We start from the raw sequence: 24,993 nt of genomic DNA, 5'->3' as shown, positions 1-24,993 counted from the left end.
TGGAGCCACCGAGCCACGCCCTCTCCTGCCCTGTCCTTCGCAGGTCCCAAGATGGTGGCCGTGCAGAATTACCATGGCAACCCTGCTCCCCCCGGGAAGCCGGTGCTGACCTTCCAGACGGGTGATGTGATTGAGCTACTGAGAGGCGACCCTGAGTCTCAGTGGTGGGAGGTGGGTCCTGGACCTGGGAGGGTCTCGGGCCCCCGGCTACCCCCTCCCCACTCCCCAGGGTAGCAGCAGAGGGTCCTGCATTTCCAGGCAGGGGTGGGTTTGGGGTGCGAGACCATTGGGGTCGAGAGGAGTGGGCTGTTAGCAGGGCCCGGGTCTTGGGGTGTTTGCCTTGAGGTGGTAGGGGGTGCAGCATCCCCTCACGGTAGAGATCGTCCTCCTGGCGTCCAAGCCCTTTCCCTGTCTGCCTCCTGCCTGGGTTATGTCCTGCACACACACACCCCAGGCCCCGCCCAGGCCATGCCACGCCCACCCTGCTCCCCACCTGCCCCAGTTCAGGCCAGCACCACCTTGCTCAGCACTGGGGGTGCAGCATGACCGAGACCCGCCCACCGCCCTGCCCCAGGAGGCCCAAACACGGACACACGTCCCTGTGATGGTTTACGGCTCTGAGCCATGAAACCTGCTCTTCTGATTATAAGGCCTGAGAAAGGGGAGCCATTGGTGCTGCCCTGAGATCGCCCCCGTCCACGGGGTCTATGTGGTACCGCAGGAAACTGGGGCACTTGCCCAGGCTGGGTGACCAGGGCGACCTGCTTAGAGCTGATGCTACAGTGCGTGTGTTCAACTGTCCAAGTACTGTTACTGCCGTCGTCGTTGTTGTGTGGTGGTCCTTGTCAGCACGTACTTACTTACGAACTTATCGCACCAGACTCGGCCTCATGTAACTGGAGATTCAGGAGCTGAGAAGGTGTCTGCAGTACAGCGTCTGCCCCGCGCTGACCCCAGCCACCCAGTTCCCCTCCCTAGCTGTCACCAGGGCCATCAGGTTTGGGTGGCCTTGCAGAGACACTTTGCTGATGTGAAAGTGGGGGCCGGGAAGGCCTTGGGAGGGTCTTCCAGGCAGAGCGAACGGAGAGAGTGAACAGTCGCCCCCCAGGCCCTCCCACGCTGTGCTGTGTTTTATCAAGACCCCCAGGTCCACACGCCCCTCACAGTTAGGGGAGGGCCGGTGTGGCTAAGAGGACACGGCAGCCAGGAGAGGGGGCTCTGGTCCCAGCGCTGAACAAGGCGTGTAACTTCTCTGGGCCTCAGCGTGTCCTCATCTGTGAAGTGAGGGCGCCCCAAACGGTGATGAGGTCAGCTGAGGTCACAGCAGGAAGGTGGTGCTGTGATGGGCTTCTCAGGGACTCCCCTCGTCTTCCTCAGGACAAGCTGAGTGCACGCTACAATCCCCCCTCCCCCCACCACTGGCCAGGCCAGGCCCCGCCGGCCCTGACCATCTGTCCTCTCCCAGGGTCGGTTGGTGCAAACCAGGAAGTCAGGTTACTTCCCTAGCTCGTCTGTGAAGCCCTGTCCAGTGGATGGAAGGGTGAGTACTTCCCATGGAAGTTTCTGGAGCATGGTGGCCAGGGTGCCATGGGTGCTGAGAGCTGTCTCCTCGCTCAGGACGCCCTGGACTTGTTCAGGCCGTTGTGAGCTGGCCCTGGAGCTGGGATGAAGGGCCAACGGGCAGGGGATCCCTCCTCTTGGGAGGGCTTGGCTGTTTTAAAAACACTAAAATGGGCATCTCTGCAGCAGGTGCAATGGACCAAAGACCAGCCGCCTTTCTCCACACTGGAGGGACTGTATAAGTCTTCTCCCTCGAACATAAGGACTCAGAGCTAGATGTTATGATGTTTAGAAAAGAGGCAGTATGGCATTTCTTGCATCTGAGCACTGTGGCGCAAATTCTGCTCCGTTACAAAAGGCATCGAGCTGGCAGCCATCAGTTGCGTCAGCCACACACACCCCAGAAAAAGCTAAAAGTGAGAGAGTGAAACTTCTCCCGAAGGAGCAGCAGGCAGGTGCCCGACCCCCTGGGAGCCCCGGTCCACCTACGGGGCCCTGCCCGGCCTCTGGCCCCACCGCCCAGCCTGTGCTTCTGTGCAGGCCATTGCCCAGTCGAAGGAGAAAGCATTTTAGGACAGGCTTTGCTGGCAGGTCGAAGGGACCAGACAGCAGAGGAAGAAAATGTCACTAACTCACTGGGTGGCCTGCGGGGGGGCAGGGGGTCCCTCAGGGTCCCTTCCCAACCCTGGCCCTCAGTTTCCTCATCTGCATGGTGAATGGGGTGGGGAAGGGACAGGTAGTCTAGGAGGCTCTTCCCAGCCTGTGGCCCAGTGAGGGGAGGTCAGGCCAGCGAGGGCGCAGCGCGGGGTCTGGAGAGCCGCGAGGTTTGCTGCAGACGCGGCTCTCCACCTGCAGAGCGCGCTGCTGCTGGTCCAATGCCTGTCCTTGGGGCTGCGGCCCGTCTGCTGCAGAGGACGCGAGGTATAGGGTGTGCTCCTGTCCACTGCTGAGCAGTCGTAGCCGCCTTCAGGTTGCTCTCTTTCTCCTTACACTGCACTGTTAGTTGGATGCTATATATTCATTCATTCGGTCAATCAATCATTCATTCGATCAGACCCACTGAGCATCTACTCAGAGATGGTGAGTCCTGGCTGCTGCCTTCAGGGACCTCCCAGGCCAGTGGCTCTGGGCCTAAGTCCACAGACGTCCTGGTAGCCAGTGCTGGGCTCCCGGGGTCATTGATGATAGGACGTCGCTGGGCCCTGCTCTGTGGACAGTCCCTGGGGATACACCAACCCAAATGTTCTCTCCTGCCAGCCGCCCATCAGCCGGCCGCCGTCCCGGGATATGGACTACACAGCATACCCCTGGTGAGTGGATCAGCGGGGGCCCCAGGCTGCCTCTCGTGTCTCCAGGGCAGCTGAGCCAGGCTGCACGCGGCCGCCTTCTCCCCTCCTCGGCTCTGAATCGCTGGGAGCCCGGGGGAGTCTTCTCTACCCCGAGGCCGCTGTTTCCCCGTCTATAAACAGATCATCAGGTTCTAACATTTGGGAGAACGAAGCCCTTTTTAAAATGTGATCTTACTTGAGCCTTGTCTAAAATACCAGTATATAGAAGGAGGTATATTTAAGGCCAAGATTATAATTGTATCTGCTCATACGGGCTTGAGGAGAGCAGTGGGGCTGTTTGATGAATAAAACGTGGAGCTGACCCGGTAGGTACGAGTCTCAGATGCAGGTTGGCCTCAGGGCCAGCTTTTATCGCTCTGCCGCCTGGCTCACCGGCTGCCTGGAAGAATGACTGCCCTTCAGTGACATGGCCCTGCAGAAGCTCGCCCTGTGGCAGCCCCAGAGCAGTGGGCCGCTCGACCCCGGGAGGGTCTACCCTTGTGGTTTTCGGTTTGGGGTTGATCCCTGAAGCCACCCCGGGATCCCTGTGCCCAGTGGTGTGACGTGCCTGCACCCTCGGTGCCCCTGGCCTCCCCGGCACCGCCCCATCTGGGTCTCTGAGACCCCTGGGTCTGTTCCAGTAAACTGTTCACCCTGCATTTGGGTCTAATGTGGAGGGTGGAGGACTTAAGCTGTGATTTTCACTTGATGGGGTAATGCACAGAACTTTAATTTTCTAATGAATCTGTTTACAAAAGTCTCAATTCAGCCCGACAGGGAGGTGCAAATGGGGTCAGGCTTTGTTCTTGAGGTTGGGGGTCAGGGTGGGCTTCATTTCCATAGAGCTGGCGAGAAAAGCTTTCAGTCAGTGTGTCGGAAACCCACCCATGGAGATGCTGATGGTCTCCAGTATGTTAGGACACAAAACAAAACCCCACGTGAGCAGTTTGTGTTTATCGCTGCTTATTAAACAATGACAACTTGGAAAGGAAGTTTGATCTAATGTCTTGTTACCCTGAACGCCTCCTGCAGGCCCAAGGTTCTGGAGGGTGGAGGCCGCGGTGGAGTGCCTGGGGCCTGTTTGGGGTCCTCGTCTCTCCCTCAACCACCTTCCCTGTGCGGGCTGTGAGCCGGCACGCGGATGCCCCGCCCCGCGCGTCTCCTCCAGACCCCGCCCACTGCTCGGCCCTCCTCCTGGGGGCGTGGCCTCACGTCCCAATAGGCTCTTCGGCAGATTAGAGACGTGTCAGTGAACAGCCCCGTTTCCCTCTCTGCTCCAGGTTTGCCGGCAACATGGAACGGCAGCAGACCGACAACCTGCTCAAATCCCACGCCAGCGGGACCTACCTAATCAGGGAGCGGCCGGCCGAGGCCGAGCGCTTTGCCATAAGCATCAAGTACGTGGAGGCTGGGGCTCAGAGAGGCCCTCCCCTCATGCCGTTCCGAGGCAAGGAGCCCACATCCCCTCCGGATTCTGGGCTTGTTGGGTGTGGCCTTGGGATGCGTTGCCCACGCCAGGGCACTTTGGAGATGCAAGGGCGTCAGCGGGTCTGCACAATGCACCTGGCCCGGGACAAGCGTGAGGGATCCCGCCTGCCGTCGGCCTTGCCCGAAGCCGCCCCGTGGGCTCGGTCTGGTGTTTTTCAGGTGGTGGGGACCAGAGGAGCTCAGGGATGGGGACAGGCCTGTGGTGAGAGGTCAGGGACTTCCAGCGGCCCCGCAGGTGGCCTTGGAGAACACGGACAGTCACGCTGCTGCCAGCTCGGGGCTCCAGCCTGTGGCCTTTGGGCTGGGGTCACCCTGCTCAGACTCTGCCCCCTTGTGGGTCTTCTGTCTCCTCTTCAAGAGACAGAGTCTGATTGGTCGTTGGTCACCATCGGCATAGGACACACACTGGACAGGAGTCTCAGGCCGGTGAATAGAGGGTTCTGGTTTGCCGTGACCTTGATGGGGTCAAGAGCCCCCAGCAGGGTGACCTATATCTAGGGAAGGCCCCCTCGGGTCTGCTGGGTGTGTGCTGGGTGGGGGGTGGGGCAGACCCAGCGACCGGGCCACCGGACGGCCACAGAGTCACCGCCTGGGTGCTTCTGGTATCGAGTCACAGAAGCCAACGCGAGGGAGCAGAGAGGCCCTCTCGGTAGGAGATGCAGGAGCGCCTCTGGCCGTTAGGGGCAGACGGGAGCCGGGCTCAGTGGGCCGCACCCAGGTCCTGAGCACACAGCCCACTCCCATCTTTCCATCTCAGCTTTTGTTCTCCCGCCCCCTGCATCAGCTTCCTCTGCATCTGTGCCCAGTGGGGGCCGAGAGCATGAGCGCCCCAGCAGCAGGGTGCGGGTCCCGGCCTGCGCACGTGCTGCCGGCCAGCGTGCCTGCGCGTGTGCACGTGCGTGAACGTATCCCCATCCCCTGCTTGCATTACTGGGAGGTCATGCCCTGGTCATCCAGGACAGGGTCCCACTGTACAGAATGGCTGTTGGAGGACCCCTGTGGTGGAAAAGCTGGAGGGGTCGGGATCTGGGCAGCCAGGAGGAGCCAGAACTGAGGAGAGACCCCCACCCAGGTGGACAAACTGCCACGGTCCCCACGGGCTTTCCAAGAGGCCCCACTAATGTCTGGGCCTGAAACAAATGCACTGGCTTTTCTAAAATACAAAAACCGAAGGACACCTGCAGCCTTGAAAGTGACAGACGTCTAGTGAATGTCAGCTGGACACAACCTGGGTCGCCTGGTACATAGGACTTGCTCTCAAGCAGAGATCAGCCGTACCCGCCGTGGGTGGTGGGAGCATCGTAAGGTGTGTGACCCAGTGCAGGTGGGGCCTCCCGCAGTGAGAGTCTCAGTAGGGTCCTGGGAGATGAGTGGCGCGTGAGGCGTGCTGGCAGGCCTGTGGCAGAGGCTGGGGCAGCGCTAAGCAGTGAAGTGGCAGAGACGTGTCTCGCCTGCTAGGAATTCGTGGAGCACCTTCTGGGTGCCTGGCCCGCAGGATTCTGGAGTGGGGCTCAGACGGGTCTTGTCCAAGGAGCTGCGGTGGGGCTGCGCACGCTCAGCTCACTTTGAATCCAGGAGAAACAGAGTGGTGGGTGTTCTCCAAGGCCCCACGGGAGAGGAGGCTGGCCAGCTGGGCGTTTGCTTATATAACAGTTGTTTATTCCATTAACTGGTTTCCGGATGTTAAACCAACCTTGCATTCCTGGAGTGTCCCATTTGGTCGTGGTGTAAAGGTCTCTTTATACGTTGGTGTGTATAGATGTGCATATGGAGAGAGTGCGTTGAGGATTCGTGCCTCTGTCGTCATAGGGGATGTTGGCGTGTCGTTTTCTTTACTCGTGATGTCGTTGTGTGGCTTTGTGATTCGGAGGCAAGGGGTGCACGCTCTCCAATGAGGCCACATTTGAACTGAGACCTGGACACAAGGCAGGGTTGTGAGGGTGGCAGGAGGGTGAGCGTTCTGGGCTGAGGGAACAGCCAGTGCCAGGGCACGGCAGGCTTGTGCCTGGCGTGTCTGAGGAAGAGCTCCTCCGGCCAGCTGGGGTGAGGGTGCTCCCTTCGGGCCTCACAGGCCAAGGTCAGACCTCTGACTTACAAACCATGCTGTGAAAGCCTCACCAGGTGATGGGGGAATGGGGAGGGGGACGTCCCCAGTGCAGAGAACAGGCGGAATCCGGGGCAGGACATCACAGCGGCGCTGGATGGAGGAGAGGAGGGGTGCTTCGGGGCCTGAGGCCTTGGCTGACCCGGGAGTTTGGGCTTCAGACGGGTGGCCTGATGGATGGATGGACAAGCGGTAGGAGACAGGCCCCGGCCGGGGCGGGGAGAGAGGTTGCAGCCGTAGGAGCAGGAGGTGTGGGCCGAGGGCCGGGGTCTTCGCTCAGCAAACATACGATAAGCCTGGACCCCTGGGGGGCCGGGGGCCGTGTGGCTCGCGCAGTGACCGGCGCTCCCGTGTGCTCTGCCCAGGTTCAACGACGAGGTGAAACACATCAAGGTGCTGGAGAAGGACAGCTGGGTGCACATCACCGAAGCCAAGAAATTTGAGAGCCTCTCAGTACGTGCTCCCGCAGCTCCCGCCGGCCCAGGCCCCCACCGCAGCCGCACCGAGGAGGAGGGGCCCCCTGCGCCCACTCCTGCGGGCCGGGCTTGCAGAGGGGGAGAGCCCAGCAGGGGTCCCCCTCTCCCCGGGGAGGAGGGTCTTCCCAGTGTGGGAAAGATCCAGGGAAACTGGATCGTAGGGCACCTTGGGACAGGGAGGGCCTCGTCGCAGGCCCCCGAGTCAGGCTTCTGTCCCCCAGACCCCGTGGCGGACACAGTAGGGCCACCAGCATCACGCAGCCCATCCGCTTCCAACGCCCCTACCCCCAGCTGTCCCAGCCCAGCCAGAAAGCCGCGAGACGCATAGTCCTGCTTAAAATGATTTTAAAGTTGGACCTGGTGTTTCTTTGCTAAATTACACGTGTTCCGTGCACGGAGAACATCTCACTGGAGCATTTGAGCTCTTAGACTGCCCACTGCGGCCGCAGAAACACACCCAGTAAAACAGAGAGTATCCACGATCTGCCCCCAGACCTGATGCTCTCGTCTCAGGGTGAGCCCCCACCGCCTCTCAGTAGAGCCTAGGTGTGGTCTATAGGTTCCTTTTTCAAACAAAGCCCCTGGCCACACTGGAACCAACTCTCAGTTTACCTCTCAACACAGCGAATGCTCACCAGGGGCGCCGCCCTCTTCCTGCCCCACTGTAGCCGCGTGGCGTTCGGTCACGTGGATACGCTGGGATTTTCCCGAGGCGCTTCCCTGGTGTTGGACGTGTGGGCGTTTCGAGTTTTTCTCCATTACGAAGAGTGTTGCAGGGAGCATTTGTGTCCATCCATCCCGGCCTTCTTCCCTGACTCTTCCCTTAGAAACTTTTGGGAGAGAAATTGCAGGATCAAAAGTTTGCGATACCACCCTGCCCCCAGTTTGGGTGCTAGGAGGGGCAGCGAGGAGGAGGGGTGTTTCCGGGGGTCAAGGAGATGAGTCCCCTGTGAGAACCTGGGGAGGTGGGAGAGGGAGGGCAGGGCGTCTGGGAGGACTGCCTGGAGGTGGAGGTAGCAGTGAGTGTGTGCGTCTTGCAGGAGTTGGTAGAGTACTACCAGTGCCACTCGCTCAAGGAGAGCTTCAAGCAGCTGGACACCACGCTCAAGTACCCCTACAAGTCACGGGAACGCGTGGCCTCTAGGGCCTCCAGCCGGTCCCCAGGTAACGCCCGTGCGCGGAAGGCTTCCGGTGGGCTGCACTGACCTCGGCCAGGAGCCCCTTCCCTATTCCCACCCCGGGGAGCAGTGGCCCAGGCCCCCCAGCCCTTCACCAGCACCCTCCTGAGCCAGGGTGCCAGGGCGGCCCCATGTGACAGGTGGGGAGTGCCAGCTATGAATTGCTGCTCCGATCGATACCTCTGCCTGGAGGTCAGAGTGGGGAGGGAACAGGGCAGGTCCCTTCTGTCCTCAAATCCATCCCTGTACCCCAGCATCCCGCCCCCGCCCCGCCCAGGGACCCCAGCTACGAGGGAGCCAGAGCCAGTAGCTGTGTTTGCAGAACGGGCTCCATAGCGCAGATGGGGGCCAGCTGGGGGCAGGGGCAGGCTGGGCCCAGAGTGTTAGGCATCCGGCCCAGGGCTCTGTCTCGGAGCCAGCCACCCCACTTCCTCCAGCTGCAGGGGCCCGCAGGACCTCGGGTCCCACCGGGGCAGAGCAGGCCAGGAGAGGAGCGACGGGCCTTTAGTGAGCACCTACTGTGTGCCGGGCGAGGGGCTGTGATCTGCACGAGTAGTTTCCTGTATCCTCGCGTGAGCCCGCCCACTGGGAGGAGGTGGCCCAGGAAACAGGTGCAGGAGGTGGAGCGAGGGCCCGCGCCGTCCCGCTGCCCTCCTGGTGCCCTGGGCGGGGCCTGGGCCCCCTCCCCGCCGCCTGGGACCGCGCCTGGGACGGCGTGTGGATGCTCCCCGGCGCCCCTTTCACAGTCTCTCTCGCCTCTTTGCAGCTTCCTGCGCTTCCTACAACTTTTCTTTTCTCAGTCCTCAGGGCTTCAGCCTTGCTTCTCAGGGCTCCTCCGTGCCCTTCTGGCCAGGTACCGCTGCTGCTCGGGGCGTGGGGGGCCCGGCCTGCCGCCAGCTGCCTGGCGGGCCACGGCCCCGGCCTGAAAGTGTCCGCAGCTGCCCGCAGCCTGGGCGGGGCGGGGCGGGTGTGTGCAGAGGGGAGCGGCGGGGGGCGGGGCGGGGGGTGGGGCTGCCGCGGCTCCTGCAGACACAGTCGGCCTGGCGCTGCCCTCACCCCTGCCATGCTCACCCCCACGACCCCTCTCCAGCTCATCAGCCACTGTCCCCCGTTGCTCCCCGGGAGCTTTGCGTCTGGCAGCAGCAAACAGCTGGGCGACCCCCTCGGGGTGAAGGTGGGAGCAGACCCGGGGCGGGCCCCACTCGGCGACACTAAGGAGGACCTGTGGGGCTTGGGTGCAGGGGGACAGGTCTCGACTGGCCTTGACCGCACGGCCCTCTACTGCCAGAGGCAGAGCCCTCCCCAGCGGCCGCACGTGCTGCCCCTCCCGTCACGGGCCATTGTCATCTGTCCGTCAGGACTCCTGGGTCCCGGGCCAAGCTGGTCCAACCGGCTCTCTGGTTTCGTTTGGGCTCTGGAGTTGGGGACACGAGGGAAGTCGGGCAGCAGTGCCCTGGGGTCCAATTCCAGGCACTTTGTCAGACTGCAGGCTGGGAGCTGGGCAGCGGGCACTCAGCTGTCCACTGGCCATGTGATGCCCAGGCCCTGGGCACACGGGGGAAGGCCCCGAGGGAACTGTGACAGAGCACCGACACCCGCTCGTATCCCCGCGGGCACGCTCGCCGCCCGTGACGGCCCCCAGTGGGGCGGTGAGGCTCTGACTTAATCACGGTGGAGCTCAGGTGGGCCACGTGCCCACAGGTTGGGGCTCCCACAGAGGAGCGAGGGGCCCTGGGATTGGAGCCTGGTCTGTCCCACCAGAGCCTTTCCGCTCCATGGGCTCCTCTGTGGGCACAGGGCTGGGCCCCAGGGGAGAGACCCAGCTCGGCCCGAAGGACCCTCAGCCCTGGCGGCCCCGCCCGGCAGCTGTGTGACGCCGCCCGTCTCCCCCAGCAGTGTTTACGCCCCGCGTCATCGGCACAGCCGTGGCCAGGTACAACTTCGCTGCCCGGGACCTGCGGGAGCTCTCGCTGCGAGAAGGCGACGTGGTGAAGATCTACAGCCGCATCGGTGGGGACCAGGGCTGGTGGAAGGGCGAGACCAACGGCCGGGTGAGTGGGACCGGCCCCGGGTCCTGGGCCCCACGGGGGCTCCGCCTCCCCGTGGTGCTCGGGAAGGTGGGGCTCCGGCAGGCTGGCACCGCAGCACCACCTTGCCCCGACCCCGTGTCCTCTGACTGTGCCCAGGAGGTTGGGTGTCCCCAGGTTCCGTGAGCCAGGGTCACAGTGAGGAAGCGACTTCCTGGCTCAGATCTGGACCCCGGCCTGTGTGACGCTGTTTCTGTGCTTGGTCTTATTCTACGGTCCGTCGTGGAAACGGCAGGGGACAGATGTTGGGTGCAGTCTTTAAGTCCCTTGCACGTACCCAACCCTCTTTGCAGGCCGGGAGGCTGCAGGACTGAGAGTAGGGCTGGGATGTCCTCACGGGGCTCCTGCCATCCCATAAGACCCCGTTTACACCTTGGTGAGATGGGAGGGGACACACAGTGTCCCCAGCTAGCCTGCGATTCTGAAACCCCATGGCTCCTTATCCTGGTACCCTGTCTGGACCCCCTGGCTTTGACCAGTTCCATTGGCAGTCACCCGACAGGGTGCCTGGGCTCCACAAAGCACTGATTAGGAAACGTCCAGTTTTTGCAGGGGCTGCAGCTTCCCACAGGCTTGGCTCCCGTCACTTACCATTCCGTTGCCGGGTGGAAGGAACTGGTCTGCCTCTACCTTGGAGGCCCTTGGGTCTGATCCTTTTGCCATCTGACAGCCCTTCAGAAGTGTGAGGCCTCTGAGTCCTAGGCAGTCCACCTAGAGGGCTGGGACTGCCAGCTCTCAAAAGTGCCAAGAGGCGCCTGGAGCTGGGCCCTCACCCCAGTCACGATGTCAGCCAGTTTCCCAGGTGATTTCGATGCAGAGTTCAGTTTTAGAACCACTGGTTTGGAGTGTTGCTAGATATTCCTGTTGTTGATACTTTAACCCTGTTATGAAATGTCGCAGTTCTTCTTGCTGTGAAGTCTGCTTTACCTGCTGTTTGCGAGACACCAGCTTTTTGAGGGGATTAGTGTTTTGCATGGCGTACTTTCTTCTTTCTTGTATTACTTTCAGCTTTGCTGTATTCTTATATTTAAGATAGTTAGATGATAAAATCTTACTGTAAATGGACTTTTACAAGCCAGTCTGATCTGACAGTCTTGACCTTTTGATTAGTATAGGTAGTCCATTTACATTTAATGTAATTACTGAGATATTTAGATTTAAATGCGTTATCTGTTTATCTGTTTATTTTCTATTTTTTACATCTATTCCTTCTTTGTTGTCCTTTCTTTCTGACTTTCGGATTAATTAATTTTTCTATTCCACTTCTCACCCCCCTTGCTTCGTTTGTTAGTTACACATTCTTTTCCTGTTACTTAAGTGGTTACCTTAGAGGTTCAATGTACACTTTGATTTCTGACAGACCACCTTAAATTAGTACTTTCACCACTTACCAGACAATGCAAGGACCTGACGCCCTTTGACTGTATTCATTTTCCTTCCAACTTTTGGGCAGGTGTTGTCATGTTTCTTAATTTGACATTTTTTAACCCCATAAGACATTATTTTTGTTTTAAGCAGTTAATTTTCATCTAGACTTACCTCTTTTCCTTTCCCAGGGTTCCTCGTTTCTTTCTGCATTGTTACACACACAATCAAAACCAAATTCCTGGTGCCTGAAGTTCCCTCTTAGTATGATTTTTAGTGCAAGTCTGCTACTTATAGATTCTCAGTTTTTGTTGGATCTGAACACATCTTTCTTTCACTTTCTTTTTTAAATGTTTTCATTATAAAATATTTGTAATTTATTTTGATATAATTTCAAATTTAAAGAAAAGTTGCAGTCCTACAAAAACTCCCATATGCCCAAATTTACCAATTAAGAATGGTTTGTTTGTTTGGTTTCTCATTTGCATTCCCTCTCTCTCTCTCTCTCTCTCTCTCTCTCTGTAAGTGTGTGTGTGTGTACACTTATTTTTCTCTAAACCATTTGGAAATCAGTTGCAGAAATCATAGCGCTTTACCCTTAAAGAACTGTAGTGTGTATTTCTTAAGATCAAGGACATTTCCCTTTGCTATAATTATCTACTCCCCAGTCTGTATTCAGATTTCACAACTGTCCCAATAGTGTCTTCTCTAGTTATTTTCCCCTGGTCCTAGATCATGAATTGCATTTACTTGGCATGACCCTCAACTCTCTTTAATCCGGGACAGTTCTTCAGCTTTTCTCTGTCTTACGTGACTTTGACAGTGTGGAGAGTATGGGCCAGTTATTTTTGTAGACTACCCCTCAATTTAGGTTTCTTTGATATTTCTTCGTGATTAGACTGAGGTTGTATTTTTTGGTGGGAACACCACGATGGGGATGTTTTCTCTTTTTCAGTGGCTGTAGGGTCCTTTCAAGAAGTTTATCGTTTGCCCCATTATTGTGACATTAACTCTGATCACTTGGTTAAGGTGGTGTCTGACAAGTTTCTCCACTCTGAATTTACTGTAATTGATAAGTTATGTGCAGGGTAATACTTTGAAATCAGATAAACAGGCTCTTCCTCATCAACCTTTCACCTACTAGTTTTATCATTCATTGATGAATTTTGCCTATTCAGTTATTTCTATCATGGTGGAGAATAGTGATTTTCTATCTTTTTTTATACACTTATTAGTGGGAGTTCTACTGTAAGGAAGAGCGTTCTCTTCTCCGCTTGGTCACTTTCCCCCAGCAATCAGTCATCTCTCCAATGAGACCTGCTTCCTTTTTGTGAGCCATTTTATTGAGTTCATTTTTGAAGGGTATTTTTTACTGGGTTTAGAAGTCTAGGCTGGCAGATCTTTTATTTCAGCACTTCGAGGATGTCATTCCATAGTCACCAGGCTTCCATCATTTCTGTAGAAAAAGTCCATCAGCGTTCTTATGGTGATTCCTTTGGAGGAAGTGTCTGCACGACTCCCCACTGGGCTCCATGGGAAAAAAGTCTTTGTTTTTCATCAGTTTTACTATACTGTGCCTATGTATGGTTTTCTCTGTATTCATTCTGTATGAGATTTGCAGAGATTTTTTTGAATGTGTGGTTTGATGTCCTACATCAGTTTTGGAAATTTCTTCAGATAGTGTATCTGCTCCGTTTTCTCTCTTTTCTCCTGGGGATCTGTTCACATGGATGGTAGATCTTGTTCACCATGGCCCACAGAATATTTTTACTGTTTTATGTGTGTTTCATCCATTTTCTCTGGTTTTCCATCTCATTACTTTTTATTGACTTCTCTTCCAGTTTATTAGTCTTCTTTTCTGCTTTGTCTAATCTGCTCTGAACTTCAGTCATTACATTTTTCAGTTTTAGGGTTTCCATTTGATTTCTGATTTCAGTTCTCTGGACAATTTTCTGCTTTTTCATCAGTTTTCTGAAGCAGACAGGTTAGAGCCACTTACGTTTCCTGATGGATGACCCAATACCTGGATGACCTGTAGACTGGTTTCTGCTGTCTGCATTTTCTCTTAGTTTCTGTCACTTGTTCCTGATTAAATGCCGAGCTTGCCTATAAAAGACCATAGAGGCCCTGGATGATGTTATTTTCCTCCAGAGAGGATTTAATTTTTTGCTGCCGGGCAGTTAGCTGGCGGGCAGGTCGCCTTGAACCGCTCTGGGCTGGTGCATTTCAGGGTCACCCCTGCTCCTGGGCCTCGGCTCCGCTAGGCTCTCTGCCTCTTCTCCAGGGCCTCTCTTGGGGGGTGGGCCTTTCTTAGGACGCCAGCCTCTTAAAGAATCGCCCACCTCCACAGACCTCCACTTGCCCTCACCCTTCACACACTCTTAACGTGAGTCTGTCGTCTTTCTCAGATTGGCTGGTTTCCTTCAACGTACGTAGAAGAAGAGGGCATCCAGTGACAGCAAGAACGCGGACAGGACTCGCCGATTTTCTTGGAAGAGTCGCTCCGGTGCTGAAGCCTGTCTCCAGCTCTGAGACTCAGAGGGGAAATGCCCACCAACCTTCCAGTCTTCAACAGCCCGTGGGGATGGGGAGGGTGTTGAGAACCCTACGTGTGATCCGTCCCACCATCAGCCTGCCCTTGGTGGCCTGTCCTGGGTACGCCGCTTGTACATACAGGAGATCGGGGCCAGCCCTGCTTGGCTTCACCACCGGAGGGCCGAGTAGAGGGAGCGCCTGCGGCGTCCCGAGCCAGGCTCTGGGCGACAGCTGAGGCCAGAGCTCACCTTGCCCTTGTCCTGTCGAGATGGCCTGCAGGAGCTTAGGTTTGAATGGCATATGCTGTCCCAGGGAGGGCTGGGGACCTTCCCCTTGGTCCCTTCTGCTCAGCCTCTGGACCCTCCGCCCTGCTGCTCCCAGGGGGAGGCGGAAGGGCCCAGAGCCAGGCTGCTGTGCTCGGGGACAGAGGGAGGGAGCATCGCCGGGGCCTGTGCGGCCCCCCGGCCCCCTGCTGTCCCTCTGCACCGGGGGTGTGCAGAGACCCTGGGGGGGGAGCCTTGGGAACCTTGACACTGCCGACCCCGCTCCCCAGTCAGTGGTACTGTCCTTTGCCCTGAGCCCTTGGTGCGTGTCTGTCCTGTCCTGCTGCCGGGTGGATACATGGTTTGCCAGCCCTCCCGTGGGCGGGAAGCAGAGGGGGCTTTCCGCTGGCCTGGTCTCTGCTGTTCACTTTCCTCTCCAGAAGGAGGCCCCCCGCCACCGCCCCCAAGCAGGCGGGCCCTCTGGGTGTCCCGTGTCCTGCAGGGGGGTCCCTGAGGGTCTTCCCAGCCTTTGCACAGATGTCGGTTCTAGCCCTCGGCAAGTCTTCCTTCCAAGGGCTCTTGCAGCCCACGAAACAGGGCCTGCGGCCACAGCCCGAGGTCAGTGCTCTCGGGGAAGCTCCACCCCCGAGCTCGCCCTCCGCACCCCACCTGGCCCTTGACCTCTGGCTGGCTTGGCCGGACCCTCTTCTCTCCGCCCGGATGCCGCCTGAGACCCAGTGACGCTGTCCCCTCCGAGTTCCGTGCCAAAGCTACGGGTGCAGCGTGGGCTTCGCGGGTCCCCCTTTCCCTTCGGTCAGCTGCACGAGGTCGGGCGTTGCCAAGGCTGGCCCCTGCCGGGGTGGGCGCTGGTGGCCACACTGCACCCTGGGGTTCCTCTGAGGTCAGCCTTGCGATCTCCAGCCTCAGCTCAACACAGCAGCATCCTGGCGTGGGGAGGAGATAGGGAGGGGTCTGAGAGGGTGTGTGCAGGCAGGAGAGACAAGGCAGCCCGCAAAGGCTTTTGGGAAATGAGGGTCACAGGATTGTATTTGGGGGGCGGTGGGCAAAGCGGGGGAGGGAGGGATTTTCCACGGAGAGAGCAGACCCAAATCCTTGTCAGGGTGCACCCAGCACTTTGCACGTGACCTCGGCGCAGCTGGCCCAGCTGTGAGCCCGGGACGGGAGGGGAGAAGACCAGCCGGCCAGCGCCTTTCGTGTTTACGGTTGTGGGAAAAGCTTTGGTTTCTGTTACTGATGTTGTTTTAGGGTCTTGTTTCGTTTCGTTTTGGTTTTGGTTTGCCTTGTTTGCTTTTTAAGGGAAGAACAGGTTGGTAGTTATTTCCTCCAAAACTCCCATTATATATCTGTGGATAATAAGGAAGAGATTTTATAATAGCAAGAAAATAATGTATATTTGAGGTCATCATGAAACAAGGCGTCGTGATAACAAAGGACACTGAGAAAACCTAATTTAGAACCCTGGTTCTTGTGACTGTTTTGCTTTGTTTTTGTGTGTTAGGGAGCTTGTCTTGGTTGGGTTAGTTTTTGCACTGCAGGAAGCAGCAGGGGAGGAGGGCCGGGCACAGGCTGGGACGCGGGTGGTTGCAGCAGGAGATGGGACGCCCTCTGGCGGGGCTTCGGACCTGGGGCCTGAGATTAGCTGTGAACACTTAGGAGCCCGACGCATGCGGGTCAGGGATCTGGGGGTCCCGCAGCTGGTGGGGACCCCAAACAGAACGCAAACTGTACATTTGCCAATAGGTTTTTTTCAGACCACGGTTTCTACCACAAATAAACCTGAGTTCTTTTCTGCAGGAGTGGCTGGCCTTTCATGCTGGGGAGGAGGGACTGGCTGGATTCCTGTGTGTCCAGAAGGGTCTGCCCCGTCCGGATACTGTCGGCCCAGGGGGCGGTGGCCTGGGTCAGACATGGGCCTTGGGGGGGCTCGGCCTCAGCCACCCGCTGGGGGTCTGGGCGACAGTGACGCCGGGCCACGGACCAGGCACCTCCAGACCGGCCCAGGTCACGGGCTTCCTATGCAGTGCCCTGTGACCCCTCCAGCAGCTCTCAGAGGCGGGTGTCACTGTCTTCTGTTGGGACGGGATTCAAACCCCAGCCCTGCCACTTGGGCATGTCCTTCACCTCCTGAGCATGTTTCTTTATATATATGCGTTGGAGATAAAAATAATCTCTCCGGAGGGTGACTCTGTGGCCTGTGGTAGAGGAAATCAGAACAGTGCGTTAGAGACTTCCTTCTCCCTTACGGGGAAGCAGTGCAGAGGTGGTAGCCCAGGGTGGCTTGGGGCCCCCGCCACACCCCAGACTCCCCTCATCTTCAGCACGCGCTTCCTTCCTCATTGTTACCTCGTGGTCCAAGGTGGCTGCCAGAGCTGCTGCCATCGAGGCTGTGGGCAGATGCAGAAGCCGACACAGCGCTTCCCCTTACTCTCCCTACCCAGGCTTGGGCATGTGGCCACTCCTGGACACACCGGGGGCTGCAGATGCAGGACCTGGGCTGGGTGCACAGCCTGGAGAATGTTGGGTCTTGTTACTGCAGAGATGGGACCGGACGGGACCCACCTTGGGGCGGTGAGGGCCGAGGGAGACTCGGAGCCTGGCTTAAGCTGGTGCCCCGAGAACCAGATGGGCGGACCGCCCCCTCTCTGAGAATCTCTCAGGCCTGAGTCCCCCGAGAGGCCAGGTGTTCCCATACCGCCTCCCCGAGAACCAGCCTCTAGTTCTGAATTCTACGTGTCCACACGTAGGGGATGGAAAGGCCCAGACCCTCGCTGACCAGCCCCTGGGCCGGCACTCAGCTGCCCTGAGCTTGGACGGCCCTGGAGAAAGCTCCAGGCCGGGGAGCAGAGAGCTGTGGCAGCCTGAGGGGCAGCTGCGGGTGAACATGGGGCTGGGGGCCCTTGGGGAGGGCACCAGCAGCACCCGCTGAGGGGCCCAGACTGGAAAAGGGTGGGAAGCCCCAGGCCTGCGTGTGGACGGGCTGCAGGCCCAGCGAGGACAGGCCTGCCCGCCTGAGGTTACCCCAGACGCTGGGAAGCAGGTGGGAGCCGTGTGCTCCCGGTCTCTGAGGGTGGCTGCCTGCGGGCTCTTAGGGGCACTGAGTGTCCTGCCCCTTGATTCTGACGACCGCAGACTCCCCTTGGGCAGGGCCACCGTGGAGGCCTCTTGTGTCCAGAGTCTGAGAAACACTCCCTGGGTGAAAGAAGGAAACAACCCATTTGCTGAGGTGACGTGGACGCCTCTGCCCGCCACTCCACCACTGCTGACAGGAACACCCTGGAAGACACAGAATGCAAGGCTGAGCTTGAGAGAAGGGGCCCATCCCGGAGAGCAGAGACCTGGAGCAGAGCAGCTCCCGGGAGCCAACGCCAGGGCAGCCTCTAGGCTCTCGGGCCAGCTGGGGTTGGGTTGGGACCTGGGATTCTAACACGCACGGCATCAGCCACAGGTCCTCACAGGCCAGGGAACTCTAACACACGTGGATCGAAACACGATCACGGACCAGGACAAATATTTCAATGTGTTTTTTTTAAACTTTCCAGAAATAAAAGAATGAATTAACACAGAATGGTTAACCCTGGGCTTCAAAGAGAAAATAAAATCCATAGGGCAGGAAGCGAAAGATCAGGTGCCTTAACCGGGAGAACAGCTTGGGTTTGCCCTGGACCTCCGCCCGCCAGTGCGCCCAAGGCTTCGTGCTCACGACGTCTAAACGGGAGGCAGCAAGGAGGCCACGTCCCACCCGCAGCCTCTCAGGGACTGTCCCGCGTGGGAGCGCTGCTTACAGAAACGACCGGGGTCCAACCTGGAGCCGGAGGAGGGGGAATCCTCCACCGCAGGGTCGGGGGGATGTTGAACCTCTATCTGCAGGAACACGTCTCAGACAAGGTGAAGATTCGGTTTCAGAACCTAATATAACGATTCTAAACCCTGTCCCTTAGAGAGAACGAATGTCAAAATGATTTCAGGAAAGCGCCGGGAAGAGAAAAAGACAGGAGGTGAGAGGCAGCATAGGTGCACTGGTTTTCTCATCTTTTCCAGGTAGAAGTCAAAACCTGGTCTTGAAACCTGAAAACTAATAGAGGTGTAAGTATGCTGAACAGCATAAAGATAAACACTAAGAAAGAAGAGATAACGAACTAAAGTTGGATGGAGATGAGAGAGGAAGGGTAGGGAAGAGCAAATAGTCCAATTTCATCACAGCTCATGTAGAGGTGATGGGCGCTGCCTGAAAAGAAGAGGCTTGGTGTCTGTTTCTGGCGGTGGGTGGGGAGATGGGCTTTCTGTTGCTGCCATGACAAATTACCAGCACACGCTGTCGTCGTAGGGTTCCGTGGGTTACAGGAGCCCCACACAGGTCCCCCTGGGCTGAAATCAAGGTGCTGCACGGGGCTGTTCCTTTCTGGAGGCTTTAGGGGAGAATCTGTTCCTGGCCTTTCCGGCTTCTAGAAGCCGTCTGCATTCCCTGGACCATAACCCCTTCTTCCGTCTTCAAAGCCAGCAGGGTTGTATAGCCGACCCTTCTGTGGTCACATCTCTCTGTCTCCCTCTGACCACAGCTGGGAAAGGTTCTCCACTTTTAAGGACACGTGATCAGATGGGTCCCGCCCACATAATCCATCTCAAGGTCCTTCGCTGTCATCACACCTGCAAAGTCCCTCTTGCCGTGAGAGGTAACGTGGTCACAGGTGCCGGACATTAGGATGTGGCCGTCCGTCTCTGGGGGGGGGGCCATTATTCGGCCTACAACGGTACGTTGGATACTCTGACCAGTCTCTCTTGTAAGCACAACAAAAGCGGTGGGAAAGTGTTTCTGATTTCATCAGTGAGCCGGTAATGAAGAAGAAACACTCAGAAGCCAAAAGGTGAGTGTAGGCAGGAGTCCAGAGAGGTCAGCTGACTCCCTCGCCCAACCTAGTGAGAGCTTGAGTACCACCAGTTCATAGAGCCCGGCTGGGTGTGGAGGAGAGGGGACAAAGCCCAGCCCCCCACCAAAGTACCAAATCTAATAGGTGAGCTCTTTCTTGAAGCTGGGACCCCAGTGGCCCTCACTCTACACATCAAGACGACTGGGAGCTCACCACGGCTGTAGCCACCACAGCCATCATGGACGGCAGAGAAAATTCTTTTTCTTGGACTTTGACAATGGGTGGAGGGAGAAGCAAAAACTTCCCTGAGGACGTGTTATGGGTCCAACTCTATCCCTCCCAAAGAGATACAATGAAGTCCCAGTACCTGTGAAAGTGACCAGATTTGGAAATAGGGTCCTTGCAGGTGTAGTCATGTTGAGATGAGATCACGAGCGTGGGCCCTGATCCAATATGACTGGTATCCTTATAAAAAGGGGAAATTTGGACAGAGAGACAGACGTGCACACAGGGAGAACAGGCTGTGAGACGGAAGCAGGTCCTCCTTTAGGGCCCTTAGAAGCGGCCGGCCCTGCTGACACCTTGATCTCGGACTGCTGGCCTCCAGAACTGTGAGAATAAATCGCTGTTGTTTGTGGTCCTTTGTTACATCAGCCCTAGGAACACATACCATGTGTAACTCTAACTTGGCACCTAAGAAGGTTGCCGCCTGAATTTGCACTTCCTGCGGGTCTGAAAAACCAGGAGCTGAGAGCGTAAAGCAGGATCACAGGTTGTGGATACGCCTGAGTGCCCGGAAAAAGGAAACGCAAATCATCTCTGGAAGAATCCGCTTTCAATTTCAGCCTCAAATAGCCCCTGAGGGAAAGTTCCAAGAAATACACGCTCACTGTCCCAAAGCATAGGTAACAAGGAAATGGGTAGCAGAAACCACAGGCCACTGCATTGGATCCACAAGCAGACTACAAAATAATGGTGCTTAAAATCAGCCTAAAAGGGATCGGAACTGTGTGTAATGGCCAAGGAACCGTGAAAAATAACCAAGCCAGTTAGACAAACGAAGCTTCTAGACCTGTCATCAAACTTTGGGACCATCGGACAGCTGGGCTGAGACTGGACACCACAGCATGACATGGCGTGGGTCAAGGAAGAAGCACTGTTGGGAGACGTTTGCAAGGCGAGCCTAGAAGGCAGTGTTGCTGGCGGAGACACAGTGTGTTTGCATTCCAGAGGATGACACCGTCACCCCTACCCTAAGGCTACCTTCTTATAGTAGGAGCAGGAGAAAATGGCCTTGTCAGAGGGAGAAGTGCAAGCAAACTCCTTGGGTTCCAGTGCTTATGGGAGTTGTCTGGGAATGCTCACTGCCCTGCCCTGCAGATCCTGGGGTGCAGGAGGGGCTACTCTTTCTCTGATTCTGTCTAATCTGAGCCACAACTACTGAAGCCCACGCGCCTAGAGCCTGTGCTCCGCGACAAGAGAAGCCGCCGCAGTGAGAAGCCCGCGCACCGCAACGAAGAGCAGCCCCCGCTCGCCGCAACTAGAGAAAGCCCACGCGCAGCAACGAAGTCCCAACGCAGCCAAAAATAAAATAAATTTTAAAAAAAATACTCCATAACAAAACTTGTCGACTAATACTAAAGCTGAACTTGAACCAAAATTTGTGACCTTGATAGCTTGCATTGCAAAAGCAGAGGGCTGGAAGTAGCTGTTCTTTTCACACATAGTCCTTCTTTCAGGCTGGAACAAAACATTGATTCCTTGAACAAAAGTTTTATGTCTCCGTTAAGCATTTTCAACTTATCTATTTAAAATGTCATTTTGGAATTCCCTGGCGGTCCAGTGGTTAGGACTCTGCGCTTCCGCTGCAGGGGGCACGAGTTTGATCCCCGGTTGGGGAACTAAGATCCCTCATGCTGCGCGACGAGCCAAAATTAAATAAAATATTCAGACATAAAGTGTGTGGCCTCCGTTTGTTTTTTAAAAAAGTAATTTTTCCAAATTTTCCAAGAAAATTACAAATGTATTAAACGCGCACAGATTACAGGGTTTTAAAATGACGGCTCTGGCTCAGATGCTGTCTTAGGGTGGCTGGTTCCCCCTGCTCTGGGTGGGTGGCACTGGGGAGCTTTACTGAGAAGGTTTTACAACCCTTGTGGGTTAACTCAGACTCCTGTTCCTTAGTCACAAGTTGATGAATTTATTTTCCTTAACAATTTAGTTTTGATCTTTTCCTTTCCCTAGAAAAAGAGAACCCACACATGCACCTAAAACCTATGTGGGCGCACTGGAACCGGCTGGTGCCAGCTCATGGGAGCTGAGGGTGTAGCCTCTTCCCAGGTCTCTATTCGGTGGCGTCCTTCTCATCGGCAGGTTGAAATTGGCCCTGGTGGGGGCATGTACACGGCAGAAGTCAGCCAGCGCTCCCCGCTTGGAGAGCCAAGTGTTAAACGTTTAGCGGCACCCCACTGCAGAAGGATGCTCGCTAACAACGATTAGCTATGACAGTCCTGGAGGTTAATACACTTCACAGCATAGCTTCAAAATACATAAAGCAAAAACACACAGAATTATGGGGAGAAGTGGACACATCCCAGTCGCAGAGGGGGACACTCACACAGCACTCAGAGATAGCCGGCGGTATTCAGTAAGGAAGCTCCCTGCCAGGGGAGTGTTCCGTGTGGAGGACAACGGGACAGTCAGACAGAGCCCAGGCTGTCACTCCCAGTGGGGATCCACCTCCCTGCCCGTCTGCAGGTCCCCTTTTGGGGACAGTCCCTGTCCAGGGGGCTGCATCCCCAGTCTCTGGGTCCAGCGTTCCCGGGGGTGTCATACTCACATGTGGCCACCAGGGGACGATGTTTCCTGGGAAGGCCCATTCTCCCCTGCTGTCTGGATCTTGGTGCTGGCCCCGCCCACACGGGCTCAGCGGCCGGAGTGACCAGTTCCAGCCCTACATTTGTTTCCATCACAAATAACGGTGGAAAGAAATGACGGAGTGAAGTGGGAGCCTCAAGGCCCCGCTGTGTGTGCGTGGAGGTAGGGCCCAGGTGGCTGCAGCCCGCAGCCGTCCTCACCTGCCGTCGGCATGTGCGTCTAGGGGGAGGGGCACCCACCTGCCTCTCTGGAAGGACCACCACTTACCCCCAGATAATAAAACATTGTCTTCACGAAGGCATGGGCAGGGAGTTGATGTCATTTTTTTTTTTTAAGGTTCTTATTGGAAAAATAAAATCTTGGCAGTGCAAATGCAGCCCTCAACAGTTGTTCTGGAAACTTCCCTGGTCCATGAATTGCCCGGGTCTGGTGCCCATTAGCTGTGTTCTGTCTTGCTTTTCTCATCTCTACAATGGGCAACAGTGTTCCTCCCTCCCCTGAGATGACACACACGAAGCACTCAGCACACTGCTGGCCCCCCTCACGCCCCCCCCCATAGGTGTGCCCTGGGGCAAGGCTCAGGGGCAAATGGGGCCGGTACCAGGTGTGGCTGGGTCAGATGTGGCCAGGTACTGTTGGCTGGTTACTTAATGTCCCTCCTCTGCAGGGCCACACGCAGAGCTCCGAGGAGGAACCTCCTCCTCTGGCCAGTCCCCTTGCTCCACCCTGGACGTCTGCCCAGTCAGAGGGCGGCCTGCAGACGCCTCCCTCTGCCCTGGGAGCCTGGCCAGCAGGTGGGTGTGGAGGGCTGGCCGGGGCTGTGGAGAGGGCCAGTCTGGGCCAGAAGGAGGTGTCTCAGGCCTGGTAATAACATGCAGAGAAACTTACAAAAATTCCCTGAAACTGACAGCCCGGGGGTTCCAGTCCCTGCTTCCCAGATGGGGAAAGAGGCTCCTCGAAGGGAGACCAGCCCAGATGGCGCAGCAGCCTGGCAGCAGGACCCTGGCCCAGGGCCCCTAGCTGGAGCCTGCCCACCTCTTGACCTTGGCCCTCTTCCAGACCCAAGCAGCACCCAATCGATGACGAATCCTACAACGCTGACCCACAGGCAAGCCCAGGCCTCCAGCCACCACCCCTCGTCCAAAGTCTAGGGGGACTGTGCTGCCCGCTTGCTTGGGACAATTTTGCAACAGCTGCCTGTCTTTGAGCAGAGGGCAAGAGAGGTCTGGGCTGCCTCGGCTGCTGTCCTGGGGCTGCAGTGACTACTGTGTCCCTCGCCTGGGCATCTCGTGTCTACGGGTCTGAGGAGGACATGGTCATGCTCCTTCCTAGCCCTCTCTGACCTGTCCTTCACCCCATCCAGGGAGGGCACCCCTGCCTCGGGCTTCAAGGCCAAGCCTGCCATCTGCTGAGTGACCGGGCTGCTGTCCTCTCTGCCCTGGACCCCAGCACTGCCCCGGGAAGCCTTGTGCTGGTGGAGCCAGCCTTCCTCCAGAGAGGCCAAGGGGGGGTGAGTGACAGTCTCTGTCCCCATGATGGCGACAGCACATAGGCCAGAGCCCCCAGCCACCTCCTCCGAGATGGCCTCCTGGGTTTCTGCTGGAAAGAAGAACAGCTTGTTCAGGACCACCCCCCAACACAGCCAGCCTCGTGGTCGCCTTGCCCCTCCCTGCCTCCATCTTCTTCCTGGACCCTGAGGCCCTCAAGGGCAGGGAATGGGTCATAGTTGCCTCTGGGTCTCCCTGCAGTTCTTTGCATACAGTAGGTGCTCAGTAAATGTAGAGGGCAGACAAATTGGCAGTAAGACAGTTGGACAGCTCAGTGGGAATAAGTACACACATATTTGTTTGTCTGTATTAATCACAGTATCGTGCCTCCGTCACTCCCTGTATTAGCAGCTGGCATTACTATTTTGTTCACTGACAGAAATTTAAATACTTTCTTTGACCCAGTGGGAGGAGGAGGTCCTATTTTACATCAGCACCTATTCTGATTCCTTGCACATTCAGAGGTGGACGTACTTACTCGTTCCAGATTTCCTCTGGACGTCTCCTCTGGGTATCTTCTGCCTGAGCACAAACCAGACGCCCTAGACCTAGCTTGAGGCCCCACTCCGTCTGTCTGACTGCAGGCTTGGTCTGGCTCCCCCACTAGCTTGCTGTGTGACCCAAGGCAAGCTGGCTCCCCTCTCTGGGCCCTGGTGCCCCCAAAAGTCAAATGGAGGCAGGCATCCCTGCCCTGGGAAGCTGGTCGCTGTGAAGTGGAAAAGCCAGAGGCTCACGGATGTCTCGCCCAGAAACAGAAGGATCTGGGAGCTCTGGAGGGCAGACAGGTCAGGAGCGCTGTCCAGTGCTGGTGGTGCGGGCAACCCAGACTTCCTGACCTGCCTCCGAGGGCAGTGAGCGCCCCTTCCCTGGGGGTGAGCAGCTGAGGCTGGACAGGCAGCTCTGTGCTAAGGCCCTGGATCACCCCACCAAGGAGCCCAGCCCCGGCACGACGCTGCTGCTGACCCAGCTCTTTCTGCCCCCCTGGCCGTGCTAAGCTCCCTTCTGGCACGGGGAGCATGGCGGGCACAGGCAGGTAGGGGTGCACGGGTTCACCTGCAGAACCCTGTGACCCCTGTTTTAGGGAGGAGGGGGAGAGGTCACCTGCCCTGGCGCTGCTGCCCTCAGAACTGCCCGCTTGGCTGTGCCCGGCCCGCCTCCTAGAAGCCTGGCCGTGGGCGGTGCATCCTGCCCCAGCCAAGGGTGGGGGTGGGATGGGGGCTGGCAGCGCCTCCAGGGGCGGGGCCAGCGGGGGTTGGGGGCGGGGTTGGCCCCGGGTTCCCGCCTGGCTGTTGCTGGGGA

General features: G+C 57.2%; 1 protein-coding gene across 13 annotated transcripts in view; it reads left to right on the top strand.

Moving 5' to 3' along the window:
• VAV2 (vav guanine nucleotide exchange factor 2) overlaps positions 1–14,186 on the top strand; it is a 176,365-nt gene extending 162,179 nt beyond the window's left edge. For 4 of the 13 annotated variants that reach the window (XM_070045662.1, XM_070045660.1, XM_070045661.1 and 1 more), the window contains 9 exons: positions 44–171; positions 1,466–1,540; positions 2,818–2,870; positions 4,169–4,285; positions 6,846–6,933; positions 7,997–8,120; positions 8,901–8,987; positions 10,028–10,185; positions 13,995–14,186. In XM_070045662.1, coding sequence (XP_069901763.1) covers positions 44–171; positions 1,466–1,540; positions 2,818–2,870; positions 4,169–4,285; positions 6,846–6,933; positions 7,997–8,120; positions 8,901–8,987; positions 10,028–10,185; positions 13,995–14,042 — 878 coding nt within the window. In that variant the 3' untranslated portion in view covers positions 14,043–14,186. Of the gene's footprint in view, positions 1–43; positions 172–1,465; positions 1,541–2,817; positions 2,871–4,168; positions 4,286–6,845; positions 6,934–7,996; positions 8,121–8,571; positions 8,791–8,900; positions 8,988–10,027; positions 10,186–13,994 lie in introns of those variants that run through there. The other 9 variants (XM_030838383.2, XM_060300200.1, XM_030838381.2 and 6 more) reach the window with 6 other exon arrangements.
• Positions 14,187–24,993: the final 10,807 nt, after the last annotated feature.

Source organism: Globicephala melas, chromosome 6 (assembly GCF_963455315.2).
Source record: "Globicephala melas chromosome 6, mGloMel1.2, whole genome shotgun sequence".
Classification (NCBI taxonomy): Eukaryota; Metazoa; Chordata; class Mammalia; order Artiodactyla; family Delphinidae; genus Globicephala; species Globicephala melas.
Note: the sequence above shows the minus strand (reverse complement) of the source record. Positions and strands in the feature narration are given on the sequence as shown.